Raw genomic sequence first — 27,381 nt, 5'->3', positions numbered from 1 at the left:
TCTCTTCTGCCCTCCCGGGCCTTTGTCGCCGCGCCCGCGGGGAGCGGGACCGGTTGGGAGCCGGGCCGAGCGTAGACACAGCCCCACGGGTCTACCGGCCGGGCCGAGGGCGCCAGCGGGGCCATGTCTTACCAGGGCAAGAAGAGCATCCCGCACATCACGGTAAGCCGGGCCCCAGCCCCCGCCCCGCCGTTCTTTGTGGCCTGGGGGTGGTCGCCGCCGGGGTCGGGATCCGCGGGGGGACTGCAGGGGCGGCCCCCGAGGCTTCCTGCGTGGCGGCGGGTGGGGCGGGGCTGATCTCAGCCTTGCAGCCCCCTCCCCCAGCCTCTGGGGACAATGGTGGTGGTGGTGGGGGATCCCCGCACGGCTAGGCGGGGCTGGAGTCTCGGGTCCCTCTCCCCGCGGGCTTGTCGGCCCCCCTCCCCCCGCCACGGGAAGTGCCAGGGGGTGGCGGGGACCGGGAGGATGCGGCGCTGAACAAAAGAGGGAGGGGCGCGGGGGGCCGAACCCCTCCCTCCAGCCCTGGAGCGGGGATGAGGCGGGGAGGGCCGCGCGTCCTGGGCCTGACCTCTGCACGGTCCACCTCTTGCGCCTCGCCGCCGAGTTCCTTCTATGCCAGAGGCATGAAAAATACCGACCTCTGCCCCCCCCCCCCCCCCCCGCCCGTGCAGATGGAGTGGAAGTCTGGACCTAGAAACAGCGCCATGATGGAGGAGCCCCTCCCATTCCTCACCACGGCTAAAAATAACCCTCGTGGGGCTGCACCGGCAGCTGTGGCCCCAGAAGGGTTAACGCTGGGGGGTTGGAGGGTAGTCGGGCTGAGCCAGTACTCCGCTGTCCCTGGGTGTGGCCGGAAACAAAGGATCCCTGCTTTGTGTCTGGTGGGGAGCTGAGGGCTTAGGTCGCCGCGGTGGGGAGACCTGGCCTCCACCCCATTCCCTCCATGGCACCAGAGTGGGGCCAAACCAGCCCTGAAGGCGCCGGGGAAGCCAGTGGGCCTTTGGTGGCGGGTGCTGGAGCAGCCAGGTGCTGGGAGGTGGGATTCTGGGTGTGACAGAATCCTCCAGCATGACACCTGAGCTTTGAGGACAGGAAACCCAGCATACTCATCCTCATTTACCCAGAATCCTGGCTCTGGGAGCCCTGGGGGGCCTACAGGAGGCCACCTGGGGTAGGGGGAGGGAGCTGACATTTCCCATTACCTGCCCTGTCTATTGCAGACATTATTTTATTGAGTCTTCTCAATAAATCCTTTGAGGGAGGCATTGTCTACTCAAACCTCGCAGACACTAGAGCCCTGGCTGGGGCAAGAATCAGAAGATTGAGTGAGAGTCCCCCCAAGCCTCCTGCCCACCCCTGGGCTGAGTCTTCCTCTAGGAAACCCCCTGGGTCTCAGCTTCAGGTCTTGCCAGCAGACCTTTGGTGAGTTTGTGACTAGAAGTGTGACCCCTGAGGGTAGAGACCACCTCTAACCCATCCATAATCCCTGCCTTCTGAGATATGAAGGTGCAAGTGGCCAGTGTTTTAGCCCTCTGGCTGCCTGGGAGTCACTGGAAGGGGTCTGGTTGCCCCCCAGGTGAGGTGGTATGGGAGGAAAGTGGGGGGCGGGGGGTTGTTTGACCAGGTCCCTGCCTTGGGACTCTCTAGCTCCACCCCTTGAGGGGAACTAGGGCAAGTGATGGCAGAGGCAGTGACAGGTGAGTCTGGAGCCTTGGGTCCCATTGTGGATGTGGCCCATGGTGGGTCAGTCCACCGCCCCCCCCCCAGGACCCAAGTTTCCAAGAAGGCAGTTTCTCTGGATGATCTCTGAGGCAGGTGTGTAAAGATGGTGCCCCAGACTTGAATAGTTCTCAGCCTGCAGGGACACAGCGGCCACTTGCCCTCCTGCTGTGACCCGCCGAGTGGAGGGGATTGCTCAGGCTTTTGTACCAGACAGATCTGGGTGCTCATCCTTGCTCTGCCAACCCTCTTGGCCTCTGTGCTCTGATACCTCAAATGGGCCAATGCTGGCCGCTTCCGAGGACCAATGAGCATCCGGGAGGACTTGGGCAAAGCGCTTAGTGTGTGCTGGGCACATAGTAGGTGCAGGTCAGATTGCTGGCTGATTCTGCTGCTTTAGTGCTTGTGTGAAGCCAGTAGTCGGGCCCATGGGTCAAAGACAACCAAATGGAGTGGTTCCAACAGCTTCAATAGCTTGGAGAAGTGGGGAGGAGATGCTGAGAATCATACTTCGTTCCTGGGAAGGAGGCCCTTGATGAGCACTTGTGTTTTATTTGGTCCACATAAACCCACTCCATCCAGAAAGATCTGTGGTTTAAAGAAACAGCAAACCAGAGAAGATGGACTTGATGGAGCTCCTTTGCAGGACCCTCAGCTTCCTGAGGATCTTTTGCTGATAAAGTCCATGTTGTGACAGGAACCAGAATGCCATTAAGTGAGTGGAGGGGCACTGTGGCTTTCCCAATGCTGCGCCCCTGGATTGTGCAGTCAAACTCGGTTGGTAAGTTAATAATAAGCATTGGTCTGTGCCCGGCACGGTGCTGGGCGAGAGGCCAAGCAGGAATGAGGGGGGCTTGCCCTCGCCCTCCTAGAGTTTGGCAAAGACTGACATTTCTGCCTGAAATTGCTTCAAGGTGCAGGGGCTGTCCTAAGGAGACACACAGGGGACTGGGGGAAACCACACCAGGGAAGTCACCCTGGTCCTGGGATGGGGGACAGGCCGGACAGGGAGGAGGGGGAAGTTCTGCATGAGAGGAGGGAGGCCCAGTGACAAATGAGTGGCATTCTAGAGAAACCAAAGGGAAGTCCACATTGTGGGCACCTGACCTCTGCTTCTAAGTATGGCTGCTCTGTGCAATTGGAGCAAATAATCCTGCGTGTGCTCAGTAGCCATAGTGGGCGTGGCCTGTGAGGGGCTTGAGGGTTGGAAAAAGACCAAGAGAAACTCTCAGCTCATTCCTAGGGACCCCACCTACTCCAAGTTTGGTCACTCTGTGCCCCTGTGAGTCTTAGCATTATCATCTGGCCAATTAGGATAAGGTCCCAGCTTATGTAGAGAATCCAGAGATAGGGGAGAGGGTACCTTGAAGAGAGGGGAAAGGGCAGGGCTGAGTTAGGAAAATGTTCTACCCACCTGGATTGTGAGATTGTGAGCAGGCATCTTTGCTCTGTTTCCCACTTCAGCCTTTTCCTGAGATAACAGAGCACCCGGCAGAGAGGAGGGAAAAAGCAGAAGCACTTAGCTTCAGCCCCCAAGGATTGTTTAAAATATTTACGAAGCCCTCTTTCGTGTGTAGCTTTGTAAAAAATTAATGGAACAGCCAGGGATTCACTTAGCTAAAGCTGCTTCTGGAGCCCACTGCAGTGGTTAAGTGTTAGAACGTCCTGGGCGTGGCTCTGAGCAAACAAAGGCACATGGCTTCCTGGCCTTGCCCAAGCTCTAGGCTGCAACAGAGCCACTAAGGAACGGGGGATGGTGTGCTACTCAGCTGTCGGGGAGACCAGCCTGTGCACCACGTGGTTAAGAGTTATCATTATTGGGGCGCCTGGGTGGCTCAGTCGGTTAAGCGTCTGACTTCGACTCAGGTCATGATCTCACAGTTCATGGGTTTGAGCCCCACGTCGGGCTCTGTGCTGACAGCTAGCTCAGAGCCTGGAGCCTGCTTCCGATTCTGTGTCTCCCTCTCTCTCTGCCCCTCCCCCATTCATGCTCTGTCTCTGTCTCAAAAATCAATAAACTATAAAAAAAAGACCTATTATTATTAAAAGTAGGACTTCATGAGTACTGGTCATTTGTGGTTTGGCAGGCTATTACAGCATCCAGCATGACCTCCGTGATCTCTGACTCGGTGTTCTGAGCGCTCCATGAGGGAGGGGGGCGAGTTCGATCATCCCTGTTTCCCAAAGAGTAAACGAAGGTTCAGAGAGACTTAGTGGCACGTAAAGTTCTTGCAGTGACCTGTGGAGGAATGAACAGCCAGATTCAAGCAGAAGGGGGAGGTAGGCTGGTCTGCCTGCTCTGAAAATCACTCTCTGGTTGAAATCTGTATGTGTCTGTGTGTGTGCATGTGTTCTATCCAACAGTGATAAGAAGGGAAGAAAGTCGTCGGTAAGGCAAACATCAGACTCAGTTAGTGACTCTCATGTGCAAACATGCGAAACACACGTGAGCCCCTGCACGCTTTCCCAAGGATGCCGTTCAGTGTATTGATAGGTATTCAGTTTATTTACTTCCCCTTTTTTCACACAAAGGATTTGCAATGCCTACAGAGATTTGTCACACGTATAGTGAAATCATGGAATACAGGGCTGAGGATTGGGGAAGAGCAGAGAACAAACCGGGCCAGTGTTTCAGGCCCCTGGAGGTGTGCAGCTGGACATCTGATATCGATTTGGAGCTTCCAGCATCCAGGGCAGAGAAACAGACACACTCAGTGATGTCAAGTTTGTGACCAGAGAGAGGGAAGTGGGCCATATTCTCAGGGGAAAAATTCTTTTGTTTAAATTAAATTCTTAAAAAAAATTTTTAATGTGTATTTATTTTTGAGACAGTGACAGACCGAGCATGAGCACGGGGAGAGGCAGACAAAGAGAGGGAGACACAGAATCCGAAGCAGGCTCCAGGCTCCCAGCTGTCAGCACAGAGCCCGACGCGGGGCTCCAGTCTGGGAACCATGAGATCATGACCTGAGCCGAGGTTGGATGCTCAACCAACTGAGCCACCCAGGCACCCCTAAATTAAATTCTTAAAAAGTGTTTCAGAGAGGGTAAGCATGGTCTTGTTAGGGCTTCTTCAGTTACCTAGCTACGCCAACTTAGCCCCGCACGCACGTCTGTGTCTCGTGGTAAACTTGGCCCAGACTGAATACATGGAAAGCACGTGACACGCCATGTGTGAATGTGCCTGGCACGCTGTGAGGGGCTGACAGATGATCGTCTCCCTCTCCAAACTCAGGCTCTCTCTTTGAGGAAACAAAAACTCATGGTGGTGGGCGAGCAGCAAGTGCTGGCCACATGTCTGTTCTTTTCTTTGATCTGTGCAAGGTGTGATGGGCAGTGAAAAAAATTCCCATTTTATGATCCATAACCTTAGCAAGCTTGCCACCTAAGTGACAAAGTACACACATGAGCGCCCAAGAATGACAGAGCGCAGGTGTTAGAGGGACTTGGGGAGAGGGAGACTCAGTGTTGGTGGACACAGTAGGAGGTGACTTCCTGAGGCACAGGGGATAACGTGAGCTAGATGTTCAAGGATTTAAACAAGGGAAGAGCATGTATGCCATGTGAGCAGCAGATACAAGACTTGGACTGGGGAATGAATATAGTCAGAAGAGAGTGAGGGGTGAATCACAGATAGATCGGGGGGTGAGGAATGTGAAAAATGGAGTTCTACGGCGTTTTGGAGGTCAGGTGGAATGAACCCAACATGATGGAGGTAGCAGATAGATTCCAAGTCTGGCTCAAAGGTAAGTGGGACATTTGACTTCGGGCAAATCACCTTCTTTCCCTGAGCTTCAGATTCCTTTCCTCTGCAGAGTTGGATTAGAGGGTCCAGTTCTGAGGTTAGAATACTCGGACTTAATCTGTGGGTAACAGGAAGCCCCTGGAAGTTCTTGAACTGGGGCAATGGTGTCATAAGGGAGCGTGTAAGAGCGTGGATTCTGAAAGCAGACAGTTTGGGTTTGACTTCTCAGCTGTCCCACTTACTAGCTGCGTAATTTGGGCAACTCACTTGTTCTCTCTATGAATCATTTGTAAAATGGGAATAATAGTATCCCACAGGGTTCCCCCCCTCCCGAGAATTAAATGAGTTAATATACTATGTGTAAGATGCTTAGAATGGTGTCTGCACATGGCGTATCCTCTGTGGATTAGGTGCTGTTATTCTTGCCGTGGGAAGGTGTATTAGTCAACATTGTTCTACAGCAAACAACCGCCATGTCTGGTTTTCAACAGCAGACATCGAATTCTTGTTCGCGCTAAGTGAAGGCCTTGGATTGGCGGTAGCTTTGCCCTTGGGTGCTGCTGAACAACGGGTCTGTTCTTGTGTCCCCCCACTTTGAGACTCAGGCTGAGGGAGCAGACCAGGGAAATACAAGCGACCGGTAGCGACTTGAAATGCCTTCAAGAGCTTGTGCTCAACTGTGGCTCACAGTCACATGGCCAACACAAGTCCCACGGTCCAGACCTAAATCAGTGGAGAGAAGCCCGATGTTAGACTTTCTTAAGGAGATACGAGGGTTAAATGTGAAAATGACGGCAAATCGAAGGTGGTGTTGGAGCTAATGATGAGGTGGTCAGGAAGCATAACGGGTGAGGTTGGGAGAAAAGGCACCTGAATTCAGTGGGGAATGAGCACCAAGCTGAGAGGTCTCAGTGGACAACTGGAAATCTAGATTGGAGTGAGGCTCAGAGCCAAGGGGCCAGATGTGGAAACTGGGGACCTGTTACAGAAAGCACCGGTAGAAGACAAGAAGTGTGAGATATTCTAGCAACCGGTGGTTCTCAGCCCGTGTGCTGTGAGCACAGTGACACATAAAAGAGAAAAAAAAAAGACCCTCTGCAGATGTGCTGCTAAATTTTGATCAGCATTTAAAATTTATATTTGTTGCAACCAAGTTGACACATTGTGTCAGTAACATGTAACAGGTGGCACCTTACGCTCACAAGTGCTCACAAGCTGGGAGGTATTGAATGTCATTTTTTTGTGAATCAAAGGAAGCTCCTGCCCTGGAAAGAAGCCATCAGAGGACTTTGCCCTTGAGCCTATAAAAAGGACAGAGTCAGGGCAGCACAGAGTGCCAGGGTGCTACAGAGTAAGCCCGGGGCTCGAACTCACGAACCATGAGAGCATGACAGGATCCAAAATCAAGAGTTGCAAGATTAACTGACTGAGCCCCCCCCCCCCCACGCGCCTGGACGTGTCTTCTGAACACAGGTCGAGATTCATGGTCCTGGAGAGACCCAATGACGAAATCATAACTTTGCTCTGGGAAAGGACCTCTGAGTTCCTGGCTTGGGAGGAGGAGTGGGGTCGAAGTAAGGTATTTCATGGAGGGGCTGGTCTAGAAAACAACGTTCTCCCTGACCAGGCTTCCCCTCTCTGGCCCTTTGCACTTGTATGTGTTGCACCCATTCTCTGTGGAGGATCCTTCCCCCGGGGGCTGGGAGCCGCAAGCACTCGCTTGTGACTGCGGTTTGTTCAACCGTTGAACACTGGAGGGCTGGGACAGCTTCTCCGGGATCTCTCGGAAGTGCTCTAGCCTGCTGGTGACTCACAGAGGGACTCGGAGACTGCGTGGGTGGGCGGATGAATGAAATCAGGTTGTGAATGGTGCTGCTTTGCCGAGTGAGGTCTAAGCCACTCTTGCATTTGACTTTCCTTAACAAATGTCCTATCCGTGGATTTCCTGTTCAGGTGGAAAAAGATGAGGGTGGCATCCGGGTTTTTCGGAGCTCCACGAGGCCGCCCGAGGGGTGCTTCGGCAGTGGGGGGAGGGCGGATCTGATCCGTGAAGGTGCTTCATCGTATTTCCCACGGAAAAGCAAGATTTTACAATAAGCACCTTCTGTTTAAGTTGGAGCAGATCATAGCACACGTGTCCCGCAGGCTTTGACTGAATAATGACTTAGGTCAGTTCCACGGGACGACTCCGTGGATCTGATGCAGGATTTCCTGGAGCACACAGGGAACTGCTTGAGATTTTGTACCTGTCCCCAAATTGTGCTGCCCTGTCTTTTGTATTGTACCATATTCATAGGCCCTTAGGGCTGAAGCCCTAATAATATTTTATTTATATGACCTTAAAAGTCGAAAGGAGCCTTTTAAGTGAGTAAAAATTTCAATGTTTGTGTCATTAAGAAGGCAGGCAACGGTGTCTACTGCTTCTCCCCCGGTCCCCTGTCTCTCCTCTAGTGTAGGAATTCCAAATACCCTCTCCTTGCATACCTCTAGTGACAGGGAGATCACCACTGTACTCAGCAGCCTGCTTTATCCTTGGGCAGCTCCATTGCTGGAAAACTCTTAGGTATGTGGACTGAGAATCTGCTTCTTGCCCTACTTTTGCTCTCCCAATGTTCACAGCCTTCCTCCTCTTCCACACTGTTATTCCTGGACGCTCTGAAAGGTATTTCTCAGTCATTTCTCCTTACCCAGGACCTTCTCTTTTCCAAAATGGCCCTGGTTCTCTGTTACTCATGGAGCGTACGTTCCAGGTGGAATCTTAGGATTTTTCTTTCCTTCCCTCCTCTCATTTTCTCCTTTTGTCTTTTGCTATGCTTTATTTCTGGGTATGCAGAACAAAAATAAGCTCAAAATAAAACTTTTAATCATTGGGCATGTTTAAAAAATTTTTTAATGATTGTTTATTTTTGGGAGAGATGGAGTATGAGTGGGGGAAGGGCAGAGAGAGGGAGACACAGAATCTGAAGTAGCCTCCAGGCTCTGAGCTGTTAGCACAGAGCCCGATGCGGGGCTCGAACCCACGAACCATGAGATCATGCATGGTCTGAGTCAGGTTGGATGATTAACTGACTGAGCCACCCAGGCACCCCAATCATACCCACTTTTTAAGGTAACTTAAAAATTAAAAATGAATGCAGAACTGACACTTAGTATGCACTCAGGAATGTGATTTCCTTAAAGAGAAAGGATTTCTGTTCAGATTGCTTTATATAAGGTGAAAAGCAGAGACAAGGGACACAGAGGTGGGAAGATACAGAGATAACTGGGGTCACTGTCCTTTGGGGCAGCCCACTCCTGGGCTCATCATCAAGCTGTGTTTTCTTAAAACCAGATGTTCAGTTCGTCAGGGAGTTATTTCCTGAATGTCTGCTGGTATCATGGGACCTGAGATCTCGCTGTTGTCATGGAAATGGGCCTCAGCTTCCAGAGAAGGCCTGAAATATATGGGGACCACCTGCATTTCCGATTCATGAAGGAGAAAAATGCCGCATGCTCTCTGCCCATGCAAGGGGAGAGCAAATGCGTGGTAATTAGATTGGGTCTCAGGCCTGGTGCCCCTTCCAGGGCTGCCTTCCTGGAAAGTGCAGCGCAGGGCTGCTGGCTGACGGGATGTCCCCCAAGGCACAATCAAAGGCAAATGGGCTGGTTTTCTGTGAATGAATAAGAATGTGCCACTGCACGGAGATCTGCAAGAGGGGCCTGGGAGGAAGGGGGCTCTGGTTATGAAAGGTCAGGACTGAATCATGGACTGAAGTGTTTGAGCTGGAAAATCCCTCAGGCAACACAGGATCTCTTCCTCTTTCTCTTTCTCTTTTGTTTAGAGGGAGAGAAAGAGTGGGGGAGGGCCAGAGAGAGAGAGAGAGAGAGAGAGAGAGAGAGAGAGAGAATCTTAAGCAGGGTCCACAGTTAGTTCAGAGCTTGACGTGGGGCTTGATCCTATGACCCTGGGTTCATGACCTAAGCCAAAATTAAGTGTGGGATGTGCAGGGCACATGGGTGGCTCAGTTGGTTAAGCATCCAACTCTTGATTTCGGCTCAGGTCATGATCTCTCAGTTGGTGAGGTCAAGCTGACACTCAGAGACTGCTTGGGATTCTCTTCTCCCTCCCTCTGCCCCTCCTCCACTCACCCTGTCTTTGTGTCTCTCAAAATAAATAAACTTTAAAAAAAAAAGAGTGAAATGCTCAACTGACTGAACCACCCAGGTGCCCCTCAGCACAGAATCTTGATGGTGTATCAATGTATTTTGACACAATAATGCCACATAAATAAATGGCCTTGTAATTCTGTGACTTATAACGAAATATTTACGGCTCTAAGGTCTGTGGGGCTAGAGGCTTATTAGCAGAGCTTGGCCAGATTTGTCCTCAGGTTTCTGTTTGTGTCGATATTCTCGTATCGTCTCTTCTGGGAATCAGAATGAAGGAGGCTCCGTTCCCGTCATGCAGTTTTCATGACAGAGGATGGACTGTCAAGAGAAGGGGGAGGGGGAGGGAGGGAGGGGGTGATGGGCATGGTGGGGGGCACTTGTGGGGTGAAGCACTGGGTGTTATATGGAAACCAATCTGACAATAAACTATTAAAAAAGAGAGAGAGAGATGGAGCTGAATCCCACTGCCTCCGAAAGCTTGTGCTCAGGCTGGTGCACTCACATCTACTTTCATTCTGTTGGTCAAAGCAAGGCACGTGGGTGCACCCTCAGCCGGTGGGGCAGGAGAGCACTGCACCCACACTGCAGCATGCCAGGTGGGGAGAGAACAGAGAGGGCTGCAAAACAAATGGCACAACCCACCACAGAGGGTCTACATCAAGATTACCTGGGGGTGTTTGTTAGTATCATAAATTCCTGGCCCATAAGTTACATCCGGTAAATGAAATTCTTGGCAAAAGCACCTGGATTGGAATGTTAGCAGGCAATCCCAATGGATTTTGAGGATCATCTAGGCTTGGGTGCCATGTTATAAGTTGGACACGCATGAATGAGGTGTGCCTACCTGTCCTATTGAATGTTTGAGTTGTAAACATAAGCCTCGGCATTAGTGGCTTGTAGAGTTTGAAGGACTGGTAGCTTTGAAAACTCACCTTGACGTTTCTTTGTCTTAGAGAATGCAGCTCGGTGCATGGGCGAGCACATTTCTATCAAAATGGGGCTTTCCTGATCTTCTTGAGACTCAGCCCTTCGGAGGATCACCGAAAATTCTTCATTTTGCCAAGGGGTGACTGGCCATTTGGTTACTCTGAGCCCCTCCCCACTGATGAGCCACGCAGCCTCATCAGAATCTGTGTGCAGCCAGATGTCCCTGGCGGAGCTGCCTTCTCAGTGTGGAGACCATACCTCTGGCCCTAATCCTATCCTCTGAGATCCTTTTTTGACACACATCGTTCACTGGCTTCCAATTCCAATGTCTACATTAGTGAAGCATTGTAGGAGAGGGGATATGGGGCCCCATGCCTCCCCCAGCTTCTGGGGGTGGGAGAATGAAGGTATTACAAGCGTGGTCCTATGAGTTAAAAGTACTTGGAACCAATCACATACATTGTGAAGCATAAGTCATGATAGTTTTTGTCCTCTGGGGATGTAAAGGTTACAAAATGCCCGTGAGCTGAGAAAGGAGAGCAGGAGGCTGGAGGAAGGAGAGGGACCTTCAGCATCCCAGGGTTGGGAGAAACCTTGCTATCCTGGTGACCAATGACGTGTCAGGACCACGGACAGCACACAGCTTGCTCATTCCAGTCCTTCTTTATCTCATGGATCCTGGAATTTTGGGGACTCTGTGTCTGTATATACTATTCATTTGCTGGAATGCTTCCATTCTCCCCCCTTTTTGGCTTCATGAATTTCTCACATTTCGGAACCCAGCTTAAGTGCCCCTTTCTTGATGACATAGCCGCCGTCTTTCCCTGTCTCTGTAATAACAGCTTTGATTTTCTGTTGTTTTCCAGTTGATAAACTAGTGATGTGGGGGCAGATTTGATTAGAACTGCACTTCTCTTTTCTTCCAAGCCTCCCTTATGGATCTTCCATCCCTCTGACTTTGTGGTGGAGATGACAGACTTCATTCCCACCAAGCGGGAGAGAGAATAGAACACAGGGAGGCTTCATGCTCAAGGACAGCCAGTGATGCAAACATTTCACTGTGACCCAGACCTTCCCTGGCTGAGGCTGTCCGTTGTTTGCTTTGCTCTTGTATGGATAAGACTGTCTGAAGCTTTAAGAGCTAATTTTTGTAAGCAGCACTCAAGATAGTGCTTAGCGTTTGCGAAGAGAATGAAGGTGTCCTGCCAACACCGCTCCCTCCCAGTTGAGGCTGGATGCAGGATAATAGTGGGTTTGAAGACAAGCCCTCCTCTCCTCTGAGCTTCTCCTCTGACTCACAGGGCCTTTTGCAAAGATGTGAGTCCTGCCCAGAACCCAGGCTTAGGCGGCCCTTCCTGAGAGCTCTTCTAGCATCATCTGTGTTGTAGACGCTTAGCACTAAGCCTGCTTCTATTCCCAGGCAGCAGGCTTAAGCTTTCACAGAATTCTAAACGCAAAAAAAAAAAAAAAGAGCTTTCTGATGTGTCAATCTGCTCTTTTCTCCTGTTCTGTGTTCCTTGCCCCACCCCTGCTTTCTCCCTTCCTTTCTTCTCTCTTTCACCCATTTTCTTCCCTCTTTATCTCCCACTCCTCTCCTCTCCTTTTCCCTCCCTCTCTCTTTCCCAACATTCTCTTCTTTCTCCCTTTCTCCTTGCCTCCTGTCTGTCTCCCCCCTCTTCTCCTGCTCAGCAAAACATTTGCTAAATACCCCTGGATGGTCCCTCAGATCCAGAGATCAATTGTTCCAGGAACTAGTGGTCAGGAAGGGATGTCCAGCCCGACAGGAGATGGGCATGTGAGCCATGACCGTGACAGATGCTCAGTCTTGTAGCATAGAGGTGTGAAAGGGGCAGTGGGACATGGGGGCCCCCCATAATCTCTTCTGGAGGGAGTCTGTTACTACTAGAAAGAGCTATTCTCCCCCCTGAATTACTACCATATAGAGAGTTTGGTATTTCGCTTTTTCATCTAACATTTTATTGTCGAGCACTTTCGTCTATCTTTAAAAATTCCTGGGAAATATTTTAGTAGATGAATGACAACCCACTAATGGTGTGGTTATATGATTGAAATGAATTCTGGATCATACCTTTGTGTATAATCCTTCGGCCCCATTTGTGGATATTTTCCTGAGGACAGATTCCCAGTGCTGAATTTTTAGATCAAAGATCATGAGCAAAGTGTCCAGTGCTTATTCTCATCGAGAAATCCCCACTTTGAGGAAACTATAATCAGTTTCCCTTTTTCTACTTCTGCCCAGTATTTGTGTGATGTCTTGGCTCAGAAGGTTTTGTATGTTTGAGTTCTTCTTTGAAGAAAACACTTTTCATTATCGTGGGGACCAGTCCAGACTCCATTCCTCACATGCCGTTAGTGTCCCTTGAGCTGGCATCTAAACAACGCTCCAGGCCCCCACCCCGAGGTCCTATTTCACCCAGATTAAGCCATGAATGGGTCCCCGGCACGCCCTGTCCCTCTGTGCCTGTGCCCATGTCCCACCTCTTTCTGTCGTCTCTTCTCCTTTGCCACATGGCTGATTCCTGCTCATGCTTCCAGCTTAGATAAGCATTTTCTCCCCTGGAAGAGCTGGGATGGCGTCACCTCTGTGCTCCTGGAAGTCTCTGCTCTTCCCTCTGCCCCAGCCCTTCCCGGTCTCCCCCACTGGCCTGAGAGCTCCTACAAGTGCTATTTCTTTTAGCTGCACATACTCCTTCCATAAGTATGTATTGAGTGCACTTCCTGCTATAGAAAATGGCAAAGAATAAACAATGTGGGACTCTACTGAGTGGTTACACATATCAGGCCTGTGCTACCTGCTTTATGTATATACCCCATGGACTTTCCCCCAACAGCCTTATGAGTCAGGGACAATTGTCCCCATTTGCAGATGAGGAAACTGAGGCTAGGAGAGGTTAAGTCACATGGATCAGAAGCAGACAGAGACTGGAACTTGCACCTGACTCCGGACAGCCTGTTCTTACATAATGCCGATCCAATGACAGGGCCCTTTAGGTCACTGCTGTCACTGTGGAATGAAGGGCGGTCTCCGGCGTGCTCTAGCTGTTGGGCTCTTGTTGAATTTTTAATGAGACATTTCACTTTCTTCAAAGAACTGAAATGGCGATTGTGATACAGAACAATTGTCCTTGCTCACGTGTGCTATCTGTGAGAGGCAGGGCATTATTAATTTTCTTTTAGATGTGTGACTTTTATGTGGTTAAATTTTTAAAAAGTATGAACCATCAGATTCACTCCTCTTGGTGTGAGATTTTACACTTAGATTTCCTGCATGGAAAAAGAGAGCCCCAGAATGCTGGGTCCTTGGGTCACAGACATCTGGTATTTTCTAAATTACATCTGATTACGGATGTCATGGATTCTAGAGTGTGAAAATGCTTTTTTTTTTTTTTAATGTGACTTTTTTAGTGTTTATTTTTGGGAGAGAGAGAGAGAGGACAGAGTGTGAGCTCGTGGGGAAGGGGCAGAAAGAGAAGGAGGATCTGAAGCAGGCGCTGTACTGTCAGTGCAGAGCCTGATGCGGGGCTCGAACTCACGAACCGTGAGATCATGACCTGAGCTGAAGTCAGACGCTTAATTGACTGAGCCCCCCAGGCGCCCCTAGAATGTGAGAATATTTTAAGGTGTGACAAAAGAAATATTTAAGATGTGTTTGATGGAGCGGACGCCGGGCAGGAAGCCGGGGAGCCTTGGGTCTAACCCCTACCACCCCTGGTAGCTGTGTGAGCATGGGAGGTCACCCCGCCTCCAAGTCCCATTTCCATCCCGTCATTCCATAAGAATGACTCAGCGCAGACAGGCTTGGCGGGCGGAGCTCTTGTAAAGGGCAGTTCCCAGGGTGTCATCTGGGGCAGGTGCCCTTGTCAAACCTTCCACGCAGCGAAAGGATCTGTGTTTGAAAAAGATGTGAGTGCAACCCCCATCTTGTGTATTCGTGTTACACATCAACTGAGTAAAGGATCTGGGCTCCTGTCATAGAGACCATCTTTTGATTCTGCTTAATCCAGCATTTTCTAAACTCACTACCCCGAGAATCCCCTTTGGGAATAGCGTATACTTAGACCCCTCTGAGCTAGAGCGCCAAAGAACACAATTCTGAACATGCCAATTAAAAGGCAAAGGCACCGCTGATTTCAAGGAAGAAAAGCAAGGAGTCACTTCAGTCCTTTAGAAATACACTTGCACCTGAAAACGTCGGAGCTCGGACCCTTGCAGTAGCTGCACACAGTATTGGCTAGTAGTTGGGGAGGAGGTAGATTTGAACACAAGTGGCACCATCTGACTCTAGAAAGAGCAGGGTGGGGCTGATCTCCTGGTGTGCAGTGCATTAAATACCACCTTTCAGGCTGAGCCTGAGAAACCCTCTATTAAATGTGACAAAGCGGACAGCTGCCTGTGGGAGGCCAGGTTCTGAAAGCCGTGCTCCAGCTGCGGACCCACATTTCCCTGCTTTCTGGTGCCCAGGAAAACCTCCACATGAGCTGGCTTCTGCTTCTGGGTGTGCAGAGCCCATGCTTCCCCTTTCCTTGGTACCAAGTGTCTTCCCTGGGAATGTGCAGATCGTGGCTGACTTCTATCTTAGAGCTAAGAGGCGGGTTGTAGGGCCTGGGAGGGGTTGAGCTTGAAGACAGAGACTCTCCTGCTGGTTCATACTTGTCTCCCTTGCCTCATGGCTTGTAGTTCCTTGTCTCATGGCTCTGATACCTTTTCTCTTCGTCATAATCCATTCATCCCTCAAGAATCAGTTCAGGGATCCATCTGTCTCTCCATCCACCCATCCATCCATCCATCCATCTATCCATCTGTCCATCAATTTGTCCATCCATCCATCTGTCCATCCATTCATCCATCTGTCTGTCCATCCATCCATCCATCCGTCCATCCATCCATTCATCTATCCATCTGTCTATCCATTTGTCCATCCATCCATCTGTCCATCTACCCACCCACCCAGCCATCTATCCATCTGTCCATCGATCCATCCATCTATCCATTGGTCCATCTATCCATCCGTCCATCCATCCATCCATCCAGGCCAGGTTGTGTCCAAGGTATAGGAGATGCAGCACTGAAGAAAATAGATGAAATCTCTACCTCTGTGCAACTAGCAGTCTTGTAAGGACATTTGTAGGGCACAGTGTAGGTGCACCATCATCTACATCAGCATGTATGCAGGTGTCTCCTATGAGTAGTGTCTGGCACAGCCAGTGGGGGACCACCACAGCTCTGATGTCAGTGGGCGAGTCACATGTTAGACAAACGAGGAGACCTATAGTGCGTCAGATGCACTGTAGCAGGGCTATGAAGCAAAGTGGGTAGGGGGTGTGGGGTTTGCTCTTCCAAACAGGGCAGGCAGCGGGAGGGCTCTCAGGTAAGTGACACTGAATGGAGACCTGAAGCAAGTGAGAGAGTGAACTCTGCCCAGGTGGTGGGATTCCAGATTACGTAGGGTCTCACTGACCTTGGCTTTCACTCTGAAGGAAATACAGTGCTGATGCAAGATGCCGCCAGCGGGTGGTGAGCTGCAGGCTGTGTGCTCTGTTTCTGCTCAGCAAGGCTTCCCTGATTCTTTAGTTTGGGTTAGCCCTTCTTCTCTGGGCTTGTACAGCTTCCTCTGCCTTCTTCTGGTTGATGCCATGTGGATTCTGTACCGTTCCTCTGAGGATCCGGGTGAGACCAAGCCCCAGTTAATCCCAGTGTTAGCCAGATCAGTGCGCACCGTGCACTGGATTTCTGTGCCTAACCCTACTTCCAGGCCGTTCCTGCAGTCACCTCCTGGATCCACAACCTGCCTCCAATCCTTGTCTCAGGCTCTGCATTCAGGGAAACCCATGGAGGAAACTCCCTCGGAAGTGGGAGTTAATGTCTGTTCACTCTGTCTCCCTACCCAAGGCCTGGGGCTTAAGGACAGAGAGCCTGTGATTTATTTATTCATCACTACATCTCCATCTAGGAGATAGTGCAAGTACAAAATAAGCGGATGGCAAAAACAACCAAACAAACGAAAACAATCTCAGCCTCCAAGAAATGCAAATGAACAATTATTAATGATCACCAAGGGTGCTTGGTGATTTAATGCAAGGCAAATAGGGGCGATACTTTTGGGAAGCTATCTGGTCATATTTATCAAGGGCCACAAATGAGGTTTACACTGTGTGACCCAATTGTTATGCCTCTGGGAACGGAACCAAGAAGTCAAAACACTTTGTGTGCAGACGCTCATTGACGCTCATTGCAGCAATGTCACCAGTGCAAAAGCTCAAAAATAACTCCAATGCCCAACAGTAGGGAGCTAGTGAAACCATTTACTGTGTATCCATGAGGTGGAATATTTTGTAGACACTTACGGTTATGAAGAGCATGTAAAAACTTGGGATACCTCATGGCAAAATGCCAAAAAGGACACAGTTGTGTTCTTTTTGGCTTCTAGAATGTGCTGTGGGTTTTGTTTTGTATTGTTTTGTTTTACTGCCTCTGGGCCTTGGCTACCAGTTCTCTCTGCCGAGACTCTGAATGTTCGCCCTACCTAGACTTCTTTCCACTGGTTATTTGGGACACTTTATCTCAACTTATTTTCTAGGGGTGAGCTGGTCTTGCCTGTCCCCCGGTTAGGAGGACAGCTCCTTAACTTTGCCTCCATGGCAGGGCCCCCCTTTTCCTTTTGTAATCCCCTGCACCCAAGGCTTGTAAAGCTGCCTTTCCCTCCATCATTGCCACTAGGACACATTCCCCTGTGTCCCTGGTTCCTCTTGGCTCCTCGGGGCCTGGTCCTGGGCTGGGAGCCGAGGCAGTGCGCCAGCATCTGATGGGACACAGATGATGAATGGATGTGTGCATTATGGTCGCCACCATGGGGATTCGCGGAAAACGGTGGAGAAAAACGTCAGAAGGTTGACTGGAGGTCATTCTGGGGTGGTTGTGTTTATTTTATAGTCTTTCTGGTAGTTTTAAAAATATCTCTAAGTTGAGTTTTATTATATGCAATAATAATGCCTTAAGTAATTATGTTCAATGAATGACCCAGTTTCTGCAACAGATGAATGGCACCAGAGGGCGAGGAGGGCGGGACAGATCCCATGCGGGGTGGGGGCTGTGGATGGATTCCCACTCAAACCGCCCATGGGAAAAGGACATTTCTGAGACAGGCAAGTAAATTTGAGCGTGGCCTAGGAATTAATGTCAGCTGGGTTCGCTGACATGATGGCTTGTGGTTTTGTTTGTTTGAAAACTCCTTGGGGCGCCCGGGTGGCTCAGGTGGTTAAGGGTCCGAGTCTTGGTTTCAGCTCAGGTCACGATCTCGCGGTTTCGTGAATTCAAGCCCCGCGTTGGACCCCGCTTGGGAATCTGTCTCCCTCTCTCCCCCTGTGTCCCTCCCCCCACTCATGATGTCTCCATCTCTCAATAAGTAAACAAACTTCAAAAAATTTTTTTAACTCCTTAATGGTCAGAAATATGAACTGAAGTATTTAGAGGTGATGTGATAGAGTGCTAGGGATTTTATTGTAAAACACCCCGGCAAACACAAAACAGAGGTGTTGGTGGGAGGCACAGAATAGGTGAAATGTGAACGGGAAGGCGTCGAAGGCTTTGAGTCTGGGTGATGGACACAAGGGGCCTTTCTTATGTCATTTCTTTACTTTTGAAACTACTTGCATAATTTTATATCAAAAGTTAAAAGAAATTCTTGGCTTTTTCCTAATGACCCTTACTACTCTGCTTGGCTTTCCAGAGTGACCGCCTCCTCATCAAAGGTGGACGAATCATCAACGATGACCAGTCTTTCTATGCTGACGTCTACCTGGAAGATGGACTTATAAAGTGGGTTGACCAAAACACACCTTTCTTTAAAAAAAAAAAGATTTTACTTTTTAAGTAACTTCTACACCCAGTGTGAGGCTCGAACTTACCACCTTGAGATCAAGAGTCACACGCTCCACCAGATGAGCCAGGCAGGCGCCCCCAACACACATCATTTACGGAGCCAGTCTCCCGGGCTGCCTGGCCCTTAGGGGAGCGGACAGCTGGCGTTCTGCCCCGAACGACTGTGCTACGTCCTGTGAATATCAGGGGTGGAGACATTCGAGGCCGGACGAGGTCCAAACAGCTGGTGGGAAGGGAGCTAAGCAGTTACTGGGTGCCGTGCCGTGCGAGCCTTCTGCACACCCTCAGGTGCACAGGGAGCTGGGACGCACACCTGCTGGCCCCTGTCCCGTCACAGAAAACAGCGTGCTAGTGGGGTAACCCAGCTGCCCCACATTGCGGTGTCACTTAGGGGCAAGGCTCAGGTGTCAACCTAGTTCATAGGACTGAATTCACAGCTCTTTCTTCCACCTGCCCGGAATTTCTGGATTGGGTCCAGGGGGGCGGGAGAGAAGGGAAGAATGTCCCGAAAGGGCCGTGGCACTTACATAAAAGATGTGCATGGGGACTGAAGTCTCCTGCACTTTCTCCTGATCGGCTTCCTCTCTAGCTGTGACGTCCAGTGAGCTCAGACTGGGCGGCTTCAACAATAGAAATTCACTTGTCACAGATCTCGAGGCTGGAAGTTCAGGGTCAAGGTTCTGCAGGGATGGTTCCTTCTGAGGTCTTTCTTCTTGGCTTGCGGACGGCCGTCTTCTCGCTGTCCTCCCATGGGTGTCTGTCTCTGCGCATGCACCCCGGGGACCTCTTCCTCTTCTTACGAGGGCACCAGTCTGATGGGATCAGCGCCCCTTCCTAAGGCCTGGTGCTAATTCACTCACCCGTTAAAGGCCCCTCTCCAAATACAGTCGCATTCTCAGATGCCGGAGGTCAGGGCTTCAACATACAAGTTCGGGGGGGCACAGTCCACACAGTGGTTTGGATGTGGCCCCCACACTTCACTGGCTCATAATGGAGAGGTTCAGCTCTTTTCCTTTCGTGGAACGAGTGCCCTGGATCCGCTATCTGATCAGCGTCTTCCCCTGGAGTCGGGAAGAGTAGGAGCCGGAGACTCGCAGTACCCAGCTGGGGTGCTGGCACGGGAAGGAGAGGCAGAGGGGAACGTGCGTGAGATGAAGGTCAGACAGGAATGGAGTCTGTTAACAGGACCATCTGGTGCCCATGTAGGCTTGGAGGAGGAGGAGGAGAGGGTTGGGGAGGAGGCAGGGGGGAAGCGGGGAGGACGAGGGGCAGGAGGAGCCCAGCTCTGCCCCCCTCTGCCGACGCACCTCCAGCCCCAGACTCCAGCCGCTTCACGTCCAGCCCAGGCCTCTGTTTTGCTAGGCGATTCTCTCCTCTCAGCTCCTCTCAGGTGCACTGAAAACATGCCAGCCCCAGAGCTAGCCCGGCAGGCCTCGCCTGGAACCCTGCACCCATAAACCCTCTGTCTGGAGCACCTCACCCCTTCTTTCTTTCTCATTGCACCCCCCTCTCCCCAACCCCTGTTTATCCTGTGGGTTCGGCTTGTGCAGCTCCTCCTCCAGGAAGCCTTCCCTGACCCTCAAGTTGGGAGCATACTCCTGCTGGCCAGCCTGCCTGCCAGTCCCCGCGCCCCTCATGCTGCACGTGGCACTGACTAGGGACCCCCCCCCGGAGGGCCTCCCCACCTGGGGCCTGGCCCCGTGCCGGGTACAGACAGGTACCAGGAGTATGCGCTGCAAGCAAAGCAGAGGAACCCTGAGCTGTCCGTGCAGGACCTTGGGCTCGGCCACAGTACAGCCTGGGGCCGGAGGGAGAAAGGTGCACGTGGTGGGGGGCGCGAGGTCCCTAGGTCCACCCCCTGCTTAGAGAAGGGCACAGCCACGCCAGGGTCAACCCTGGCTGGGGGGAGGGGGTCTAAGGCGTGAGGGGTGGAGGATGCTGACACTGTTGTGGGACCGCCTTCCCAGCAGCCTCACGGGGGTTTGACGTTAGTCCCCCAAGAGTCTTGCAGTCCAGATGTGTGCATGGAGCAAGAGCTCCCTGGCTGGGCTGCATTTATGAAGTGCTTGCTGTATATGTTTGTGCAGATCAGTCTCCAGGTGGTCATGAGGAGACGGACCCTTGCTGGCCAGGAAGCAGGTGTGGGAGGGCTGAGACCCCGAGGGACCGCCCGCGCTGACCCTGGGCACCACCCGGCACGAGGAGGCTCAGTTATTTCCCTTCCCTTTGATGGAACCCCAAGAATCCTTTCATTTTGTGGCTGTTCACCGAGTTTTCCTAACAGCTGTTCGGCTGTGTTTGTGCAGAATCTGATTTGTTGAGGTTCTGTCCAGTTTGCTAAGCGCTGGTGACTTAAACGCTGGCCCCCGAAAATTCCTGAGCATGTGTCAGGGTTGGGGGGGGCGTCTGTCCAATTCACAGAGCCCCCTTTCTCCTCTCTCCTTTTCCACACACATTGCCTTTTAGGTTTTTCCACCTAATGCACCGAGGGTTTCATTTGGTTTAATCCCAGTTTGGGGAGAATCTGCTCCTCTATACAAGGGAAGCAGGAAGGCAGTTAAGGCTGGTGGGCAGAGCCTAGATATTAGATTTAGGGCGACCTGACTTGAGTCCAGAGCCACCACTGACTTGCTGTGTGGCCTCAGTCAAGTCACCATACCTCTCTGAGTTCTGTTTTCTTCTTTTACTTCCTGTAAAGAGAGGCGGCTGTCATGCCTTTAAGATGGGCCCTGGACAGCAGTACGTGCTGGTGACTGAGTCACAGACCCAATCAGACTCCACAGATACCGGCCGCGCCCCCCCCCCCTTGGGCTGTGCTGGGTGGGTCTAGCCCATGCCCAGGCTGGATCATCCCCAAGCCGTTGCCAGCATTCGGCATTTGCACATTACCCCTTCTTCTTTAAAAGCCATTTGAAGCATTAAATGAGATGATCCACGAAGTGTAGAGAAGAGCCAGTGCTCAGCGGTGGCCTGGTCCTGCTGGAAGGCTCGAGGGCGTCTCCTCCGGGACCCCCACCCTTTGGTTCCTGACATCCAGCCATGTGCTTGGAGCTGGACGGCCGGAGGATCGGGCACGGCAGGAGTCTGCACATGGAGACGGAAATTACGGAGGGAAGGAGATTAGCGTTGGAAGCGGCAGTGGCCGTGGCCGTGGGAGTCGCAGCGGTCGTGGTCCCGGCATTGTGCTTCCGCCAGACTTATTTTCACTCTCAGGACAGATAGTGTGTGACGCCCCAATTCTGTGCAAGAACCCCAGGTGGAGCCCCATGACCACTGTCCCCCCGCCCCACTTGCCTGGACCAGCCCTGCCCAGGGGTCCAAGAGGATCCCTTTCTGCCAACTGGGTGTGTGTTCGGTTTGGTGCCTGGCATGGCGGTCACCAAAGCGAGCTTTCCTGTATCTTCATTACTGGTGTTTTCCTGTGACTTAGGATATTGCCGCCTCATCTGAAGAGTTCAGAACACTTGTATTTTTTTTTAAATTTTTAACATTTATTCATTGTTGAGAGACAGAGACAGAGTATGAGCAGGGGAGGGGCAGAGAGACAGGGAGACACAGAATCAGAAAGCAGGCTCCAGGCTCCAACCTGTCAGCCCAGAGCCCGACATGGGACTCAAACCCATGAACTGAGAGATTGTGACCTGAGCCGAAGTCAGAGTCTTAACTGGCTGAGCCATCCAGGTGCCCCAACTGTATTTTTTTTTTAATAAAAATTGCTCATGTTCAGATCTAGTGGTCTTCACCAGGCATTGACCTTGGACGCTGTCGTATCTGTCTTGGTTCTGGCTGAGCCTCCCCTCTGTCCCCCGTATGTCCTCTGACTCTGGCTCCAACACCCGTTGGAACCACAGGACCACCACACAGGGCAAGCCTTCGAATATCTTAGGCTCTTCTCTCTTCTTCCTCCCTTTGGAGTTTCCCCTCCTTCTGGAGGGAGTTGGCAGGCCCCTGGTGCATTTGGGCACAGGAGTGATAGTCAGCAGGTGCAGAGAAGCTCTGCCATCCCCAGTGGGATTCCCTCCAGGCAGGTTTTACCATGTGTGTGGATTTTTCTTGTGGGTTCTGGAGAGTCTAGCGGCTTTCCTGAGGACCTTGCTCCTGAGAGTAAAAATGAAGACCCCGGTTGTCTGTCTGTATTAGCTAGCCACAGCTGCTATAACAGGGCGCCGCAGGCTGGGCAGTTTAAACGGCAGACATCTATGCGTTCACGGGTCTGGAGTCTGGAGGTCTGAGGTCAGGATGTCGGCAGGTGGGTTTCTCTGAGGCCTCTCTCTGTGGTGTGTAGACGGCTGTCTTCTCCCCGTGTTCTCATGTGATCAGTCCTCTCTATGGGTCTATGTCCTGCTCGTCTCTTACAAAGACGCCAACCCTGTTGGATTAGGGCCACCCTAACAGCCTCTTTTTACCTTCATTGTCTTTGTAAAGGCCGGTCTTCAAATACAGTCACATTCTGAGGTCCTTAGGGTTAGGGCTTCAACATATAGCTTTTGGGAGGGCCACACGTCAGCCCACAGCACTGTCCAAAGTTTGCAGAGCTGAGGGGACTCTGCTCCCACAATCACTGTCCTCTGTGTCCCTGAAGTGGTTGACAGAGAGCGTGAAGTACTCTGGAGCCACAGGCTGCTCTGAGAACCCTTTGCCCCCACCTCCCTTGGAAACCTTCCCAGATTCCCAGGCTGGTAAAGCAGCCCGCCTTATGCTCTCCACCCCTCTGCTGCCCTGGACTGTAACCACCTGCCCGCATGCTTCTCCCCCACATTAGGCCATGAGCCCCTCGAGGGCAGGAATCCTGCCTGAGCTTTCTCTGTCCACCCAGAGCCCCGCGTAGGACCTGGCTCAGAAATGTTTACCCACTGGAACTGACGCCGCACAGTTGACCGCCATCATGTTTTTCTTTGAAGAGCCCAAGGCCATTTCTGTTGTTTGTTTCCAGACAAATAGGAGAGAACTTAATAGTTCCTGGTGGCGTGAAGACCATTGAGGCGAACGGGCGGATGGTGATTCCCGGAGGCATCGATGTCAACACGTACCTGCAGAAGCCCTCGCAGGGAATGACAACCGCCGATGACTTCTTCCAAGGGACCAAGGCAGCGCTGGCCGGCGGGACCACCATGATCAGTGAGTTGTGCCCCGCTTTGAGTACATGAGACTTGGGTTCTTCACCACCGGCAGCGTCAGCAGCACCACAGCACTCAGTATAGATACCAGGCACTTTGCTCAGGGGACCACTTAATATAACTCACCACAGCCCTACCATAAAGGCCAATATATTATGTGTGCCACTGGTAAAACAGACAATTTTATTGGCAGTAGACACTTACAAGCTTAAATTATTTTAATGTATTTGAAATTAAATGACTAGCACATTGTGAGTATTATTGTTTCTTGAGAGAGTAAAATGAAGGTTTATATTTTTAGAAACTATGGACTGATTTAAAGAAAAATTATTAAGGAAAGAATGATACAGATTGTAAGAAGACAAAGAAAAGTTCTTGAACCTGGTGTGCACATGGCTGAAGTTTAGAAACCAGTCATATAGGTGTTATTATGAAAAATGGGGAAGTAGAGACTAACAAAGGTGAAATACTGGAGGTTACACAGTGGGGAGGTGGTTGTACTAGTCAGTATCGATGCTGTGATAATGCTACATAACAAATAGTCCCAAATTTCAAACATCACTTGTTTTTCTTGGTCCAAGATCTGAGGGACCAGGGTTTAGACTAAAATGGGTCTGCTTCAGGCTGTGGGTTGGGTTCTGAGGGACACCATGGAATCCCTCATCCTGGAACCAATGGCCACATCAACTGTGCCCTTTTCCTGGAAGATGGCAGAAGGGCAATAAGGGTCTGGCAGGAACTTGTCACTTCTCTTACCACCTTTTGTCTTTGCTTACATGCTGAAGTTCTGTTGGCCAAAGCAAGTCACATGGCCAAGCTCAAAGTCACTGGGATTGCACTCTGCCCACCATGAACCATGGCACAAATAATGCCATGCACCACAGTGGTGTCTTTGGAGGCTGGATTCTTCCTCTACTGCACTTTGCAGTCTCCTATATACATTTTTTAAAATAGCTTTTCTTTCTTGGATTCCACTGTAATAAATGGTTTTCAAAAATATTTACTATTTGAAGAGAGAGAGTGAGAATGAGCATGAGTTGGGGAGGGGTGGAGAGAAAGGGGAAGAGAGAATCCCAAGCAAGCTCAGCACTGTCAGGACAGAGCCTGACACAGGGCTTGGTCTCAGGAGGCTCTGACTGAGCCACCCAGGTGCACCTTTTAATTAAATAAGCAACAGTTGATTTTCAGTGTTATTCAATTGTTCGGCTCTCTGCATCCAGGCGGCTCATCCCTGAGCTGGCCACAGCCCTGCCCATCTCTCTCCCTCCAAGGAACCCCTTTGGAAGTACACTGTGGGTGGAGCTCTTGTGTCAGAACTGCCTTGTTCTAGTGAGCCAGGAGGGGATGGCCCAGCTCCCAAGGCAAGCACAGGCCTGATCCCTTCTCCAAAAAGCAGCCTTTGTATCTGCTGGTTGGGAGAGTGGGAGGATCCCAGATGCTGGATCTGGATGGATTTGTACTTGGACCCCAGCTGTCCAAGTTTGATCCTGATTAATCATAGCTGATGATTGTGGGCAGTGTTTGGCCTCTCTGTAGGATGGCTTTAATTTTTTTATGTTTTATTTTTTATATTTGAGAGAGAGAACTTGAGAGAGAGAGAGAGAGCAGGGAAGGGGCAGAGAGATGGAGACAGAATTTGAAGCAGGCTCCAGGCTCCAAGCTGTTAGCACAGAGCCTGATGCAGGGCTTGAACCCACAAGCAGTGACATCATGACCTGAGCCAAAGTTGGATGCCTAACCAACTGAGCCCCCCAGGAGCCACATAGGATGGGTCTTATAATATGAGCCTCCCCCCACCATAGTGTTGCTGGGAGACATACATGAGGTTCCTGAGTGTAGTGTGTGGCACACGGTAAGTACTTGGAAATATGAGCTCGAATGGCTCTGAGAGGTGGAGATGGAAGTTCCAAGCTCAGGTGACCTGTGTGGGGTAGAGGACAGAGCCCCAGAGGAGGAGTCAGGGTCTCCAGAGTCCCCCTTTGTTCTTCCCCCATCATGAGCTTTGCGACTCTTGGGGAGGCCCCTAACCCATTCTTTGGGTCTCCTTCTCCTTATCTGTAAAAGAGTGGTTTTCACAGTGTGTTTCATGGAGCTTCAAGAACCTGTGAAAACAGCAAGAGGACCATAGGAAGGGGGTGGAACAGGCAGTGAGGTTCTGAGTCCCCACCCCGTTTTTTCATTCAGCAGATCCTTGTTGCCTTGTTCTGTGCCAGGCATGGTGCTAGGTGTTGGGGAAGAGGATGAACAGAGCAGACATGGTGCTAGTTCTCCAGCAGTTGCAGGATCGTGGGGAGTTACAAATCATATACGACTATACATACAAGTCTATAATCTGTGATTAGGGCAACAACAGAAAGGTGCCCAGAGCTCTGAACTGAGGGGCAACGCATTCAGGGAAGGCTTCCCTGAAGAAGTGGCATTCATGCAGGGATCTTTAGGATGAGAATGAATTAACTGGGTGAAGAGGGTGGAGGAGAGCAGAGCCCTGGGAAGAGGGAACAGTATGTGCAAAGACCCTGTGATGGGAGAACACAGTTTGTATTTAAGAGACTGAAAAAGGCCCATGAGGCATGAGTGCAGAGACTTAGGAGTAGAATCAGGTGAGAAAAGACTGGAAGGTGAGGCTGGTATGCTGAGCTTCGATGGCTGAGGTAAGGATTTTGGACTTTTTCATATGGGCAATGAGCAGCTGTTGAAGGATTTTAAACAAAGAGTGATATATCTGCTGATCTGCTTTGGGTTTTAAAGAGATCAAAATAGGGTGGCCTAGACCAGATGTGGCTGGACTGGTGCGAAGTGATTGCAGCAGTAGCTCACTGAGAGGGTGTCTAGGACTATGGGTGGGGCCATGGGGTGGACAGAGGTGGACAGCTCCAGGGAAACGTAGGAGGGAAATCTAAGTACTTGGTGATGGGTTGGACATGGGAGTATCTGAGAGAAAGGAAATGTCAAGCATGACCCCTTGGATCCTATGGATGGTATGGAACTAAGGTGGTTTCCACACAGCTGAGGAGGTGCTGGGGACCAGGTTTCCAAGTGGTAACGATGTTGCATGAGCTTTGGGACATTTTAATCTTGAAGAGCTTTTGAGTTTGCCTGGTGGAGAGGTCAGGAAAACACCTGATCTCTGAGTTCTGCAGCTAAGAGGGAGTGGTGCATTTTAATCAGTTACATTGAAGAAAACATTCCAGGACCAACCGTAAAGAATTTGATGATTTATTGGCCAAGTAGAGACAGAAGATTCTACAAGGAGACTGAGGAAAAATGATGGCAGAAGTAGAATAAAAGTCAGAAAGCCATGTTGTCATAAAAGCCAAGAGGAGGGAATGGTTCACTGTGCCCTGAGTGGTCCAGTGGGGTCAGGATTGGACATTTCCATGAAATCTAGAGACATGGAGATTGAATTAGTGAAGGCCAATGCTTTAGATGGGTGGAGGAGTGAGCAGGAGAATAAGGATTATTCTTTTTTTTTTTTTAGGATTATTCTTATACACATCTGGCTGTAAAGGGTGGATGTTAGGGAAACAGGGCAGTAGCTAGAGGGAAATATGAAGCCAAGTGAGGGTTCAAAATCAGGCATCTCCCCTTTCATTTGCTTTACGTTTAAGATTTTGGAAAAAAGGGTGATGAAATTAACATCCTTTTAGTCTCCAAGGTATTTTCCACCTTTTCAGAGCAGATGAGACTCTGGGGATCTTCCTGCTACTTAACTAGTTGTGTGATGTTAGACCAGTTCCTTGCCCTCTTTGAGCCTCAGTTTCTTCATCTGCAAATGGAGATATTAACATTCCCTTCATGGTGTAGTTGTGAGGATTTAATGAGATA

At 50.7% G+C, this 27,381-nt stretch overlaps 1 protein-coding gene and 1 long non-coding RNA gene across 2 annotated transcripts in view; one reads left to right on the top strand and one right to left on the bottom strand.

The window, feature by feature from the left end:
- Positions 1-6: 6 nt before the first annotated feature.
- The window catches only part of CRMP1 (collapsin response mediator protein 1), a 66,737-nt gene continuing 39,362 nt past the window's right edge, over positions 7-27,381 (top strand). Inside the window, exons 1-3 of the mRNA XM_029948787.1 lie at positions 7-162; positions 18,288-18,376; positions 23,373-23,557. Of these exons, the coding sequence (XP_029804647.1) occupies positions 124-162; positions 18,288-18,376; positions 23,373-23,557 (313 nt within the window). The 5' untranslated portion in view covers positions 7-123. The remainder of the gene's footprint in view (positions 163-18,287; positions 18,377-23,372; positions 23,558-27,381) is intronic.
- On the bottom strand, positions 2,172-3,385 carry LOC115299432. Its single transcript, XR_003912183.1, has 2 exons — positions 3,134-3,385; positions 2,172-2,307 (listed from the first exon to the last, which is right to left on the bottom strand). It is a non-coding gene; the product is annotated as an uncharacterized LOC115299432 (long non-coding RNA).

This window comes from Suricata suricatta, chromosome 1 (genome assembly GCF_006229205.1).
Source record: "Suricata suricatta isolate VVHF042 chromosome 1, meerkat_22Aug2017_6uvM2_HiC, whole genome shotgun sequence".
Taxonomy (NCBI): Eukaryota; Metazoa; Chordata; class Mammalia; order Carnivora; family Herpestidae; genus Suricata; species Suricata suricatta.
The sequence above is the reverse complement of the archived record's forward strand: the minus strand, read 5'-3'. Positions and strand labels throughout refer to the sequence as shown.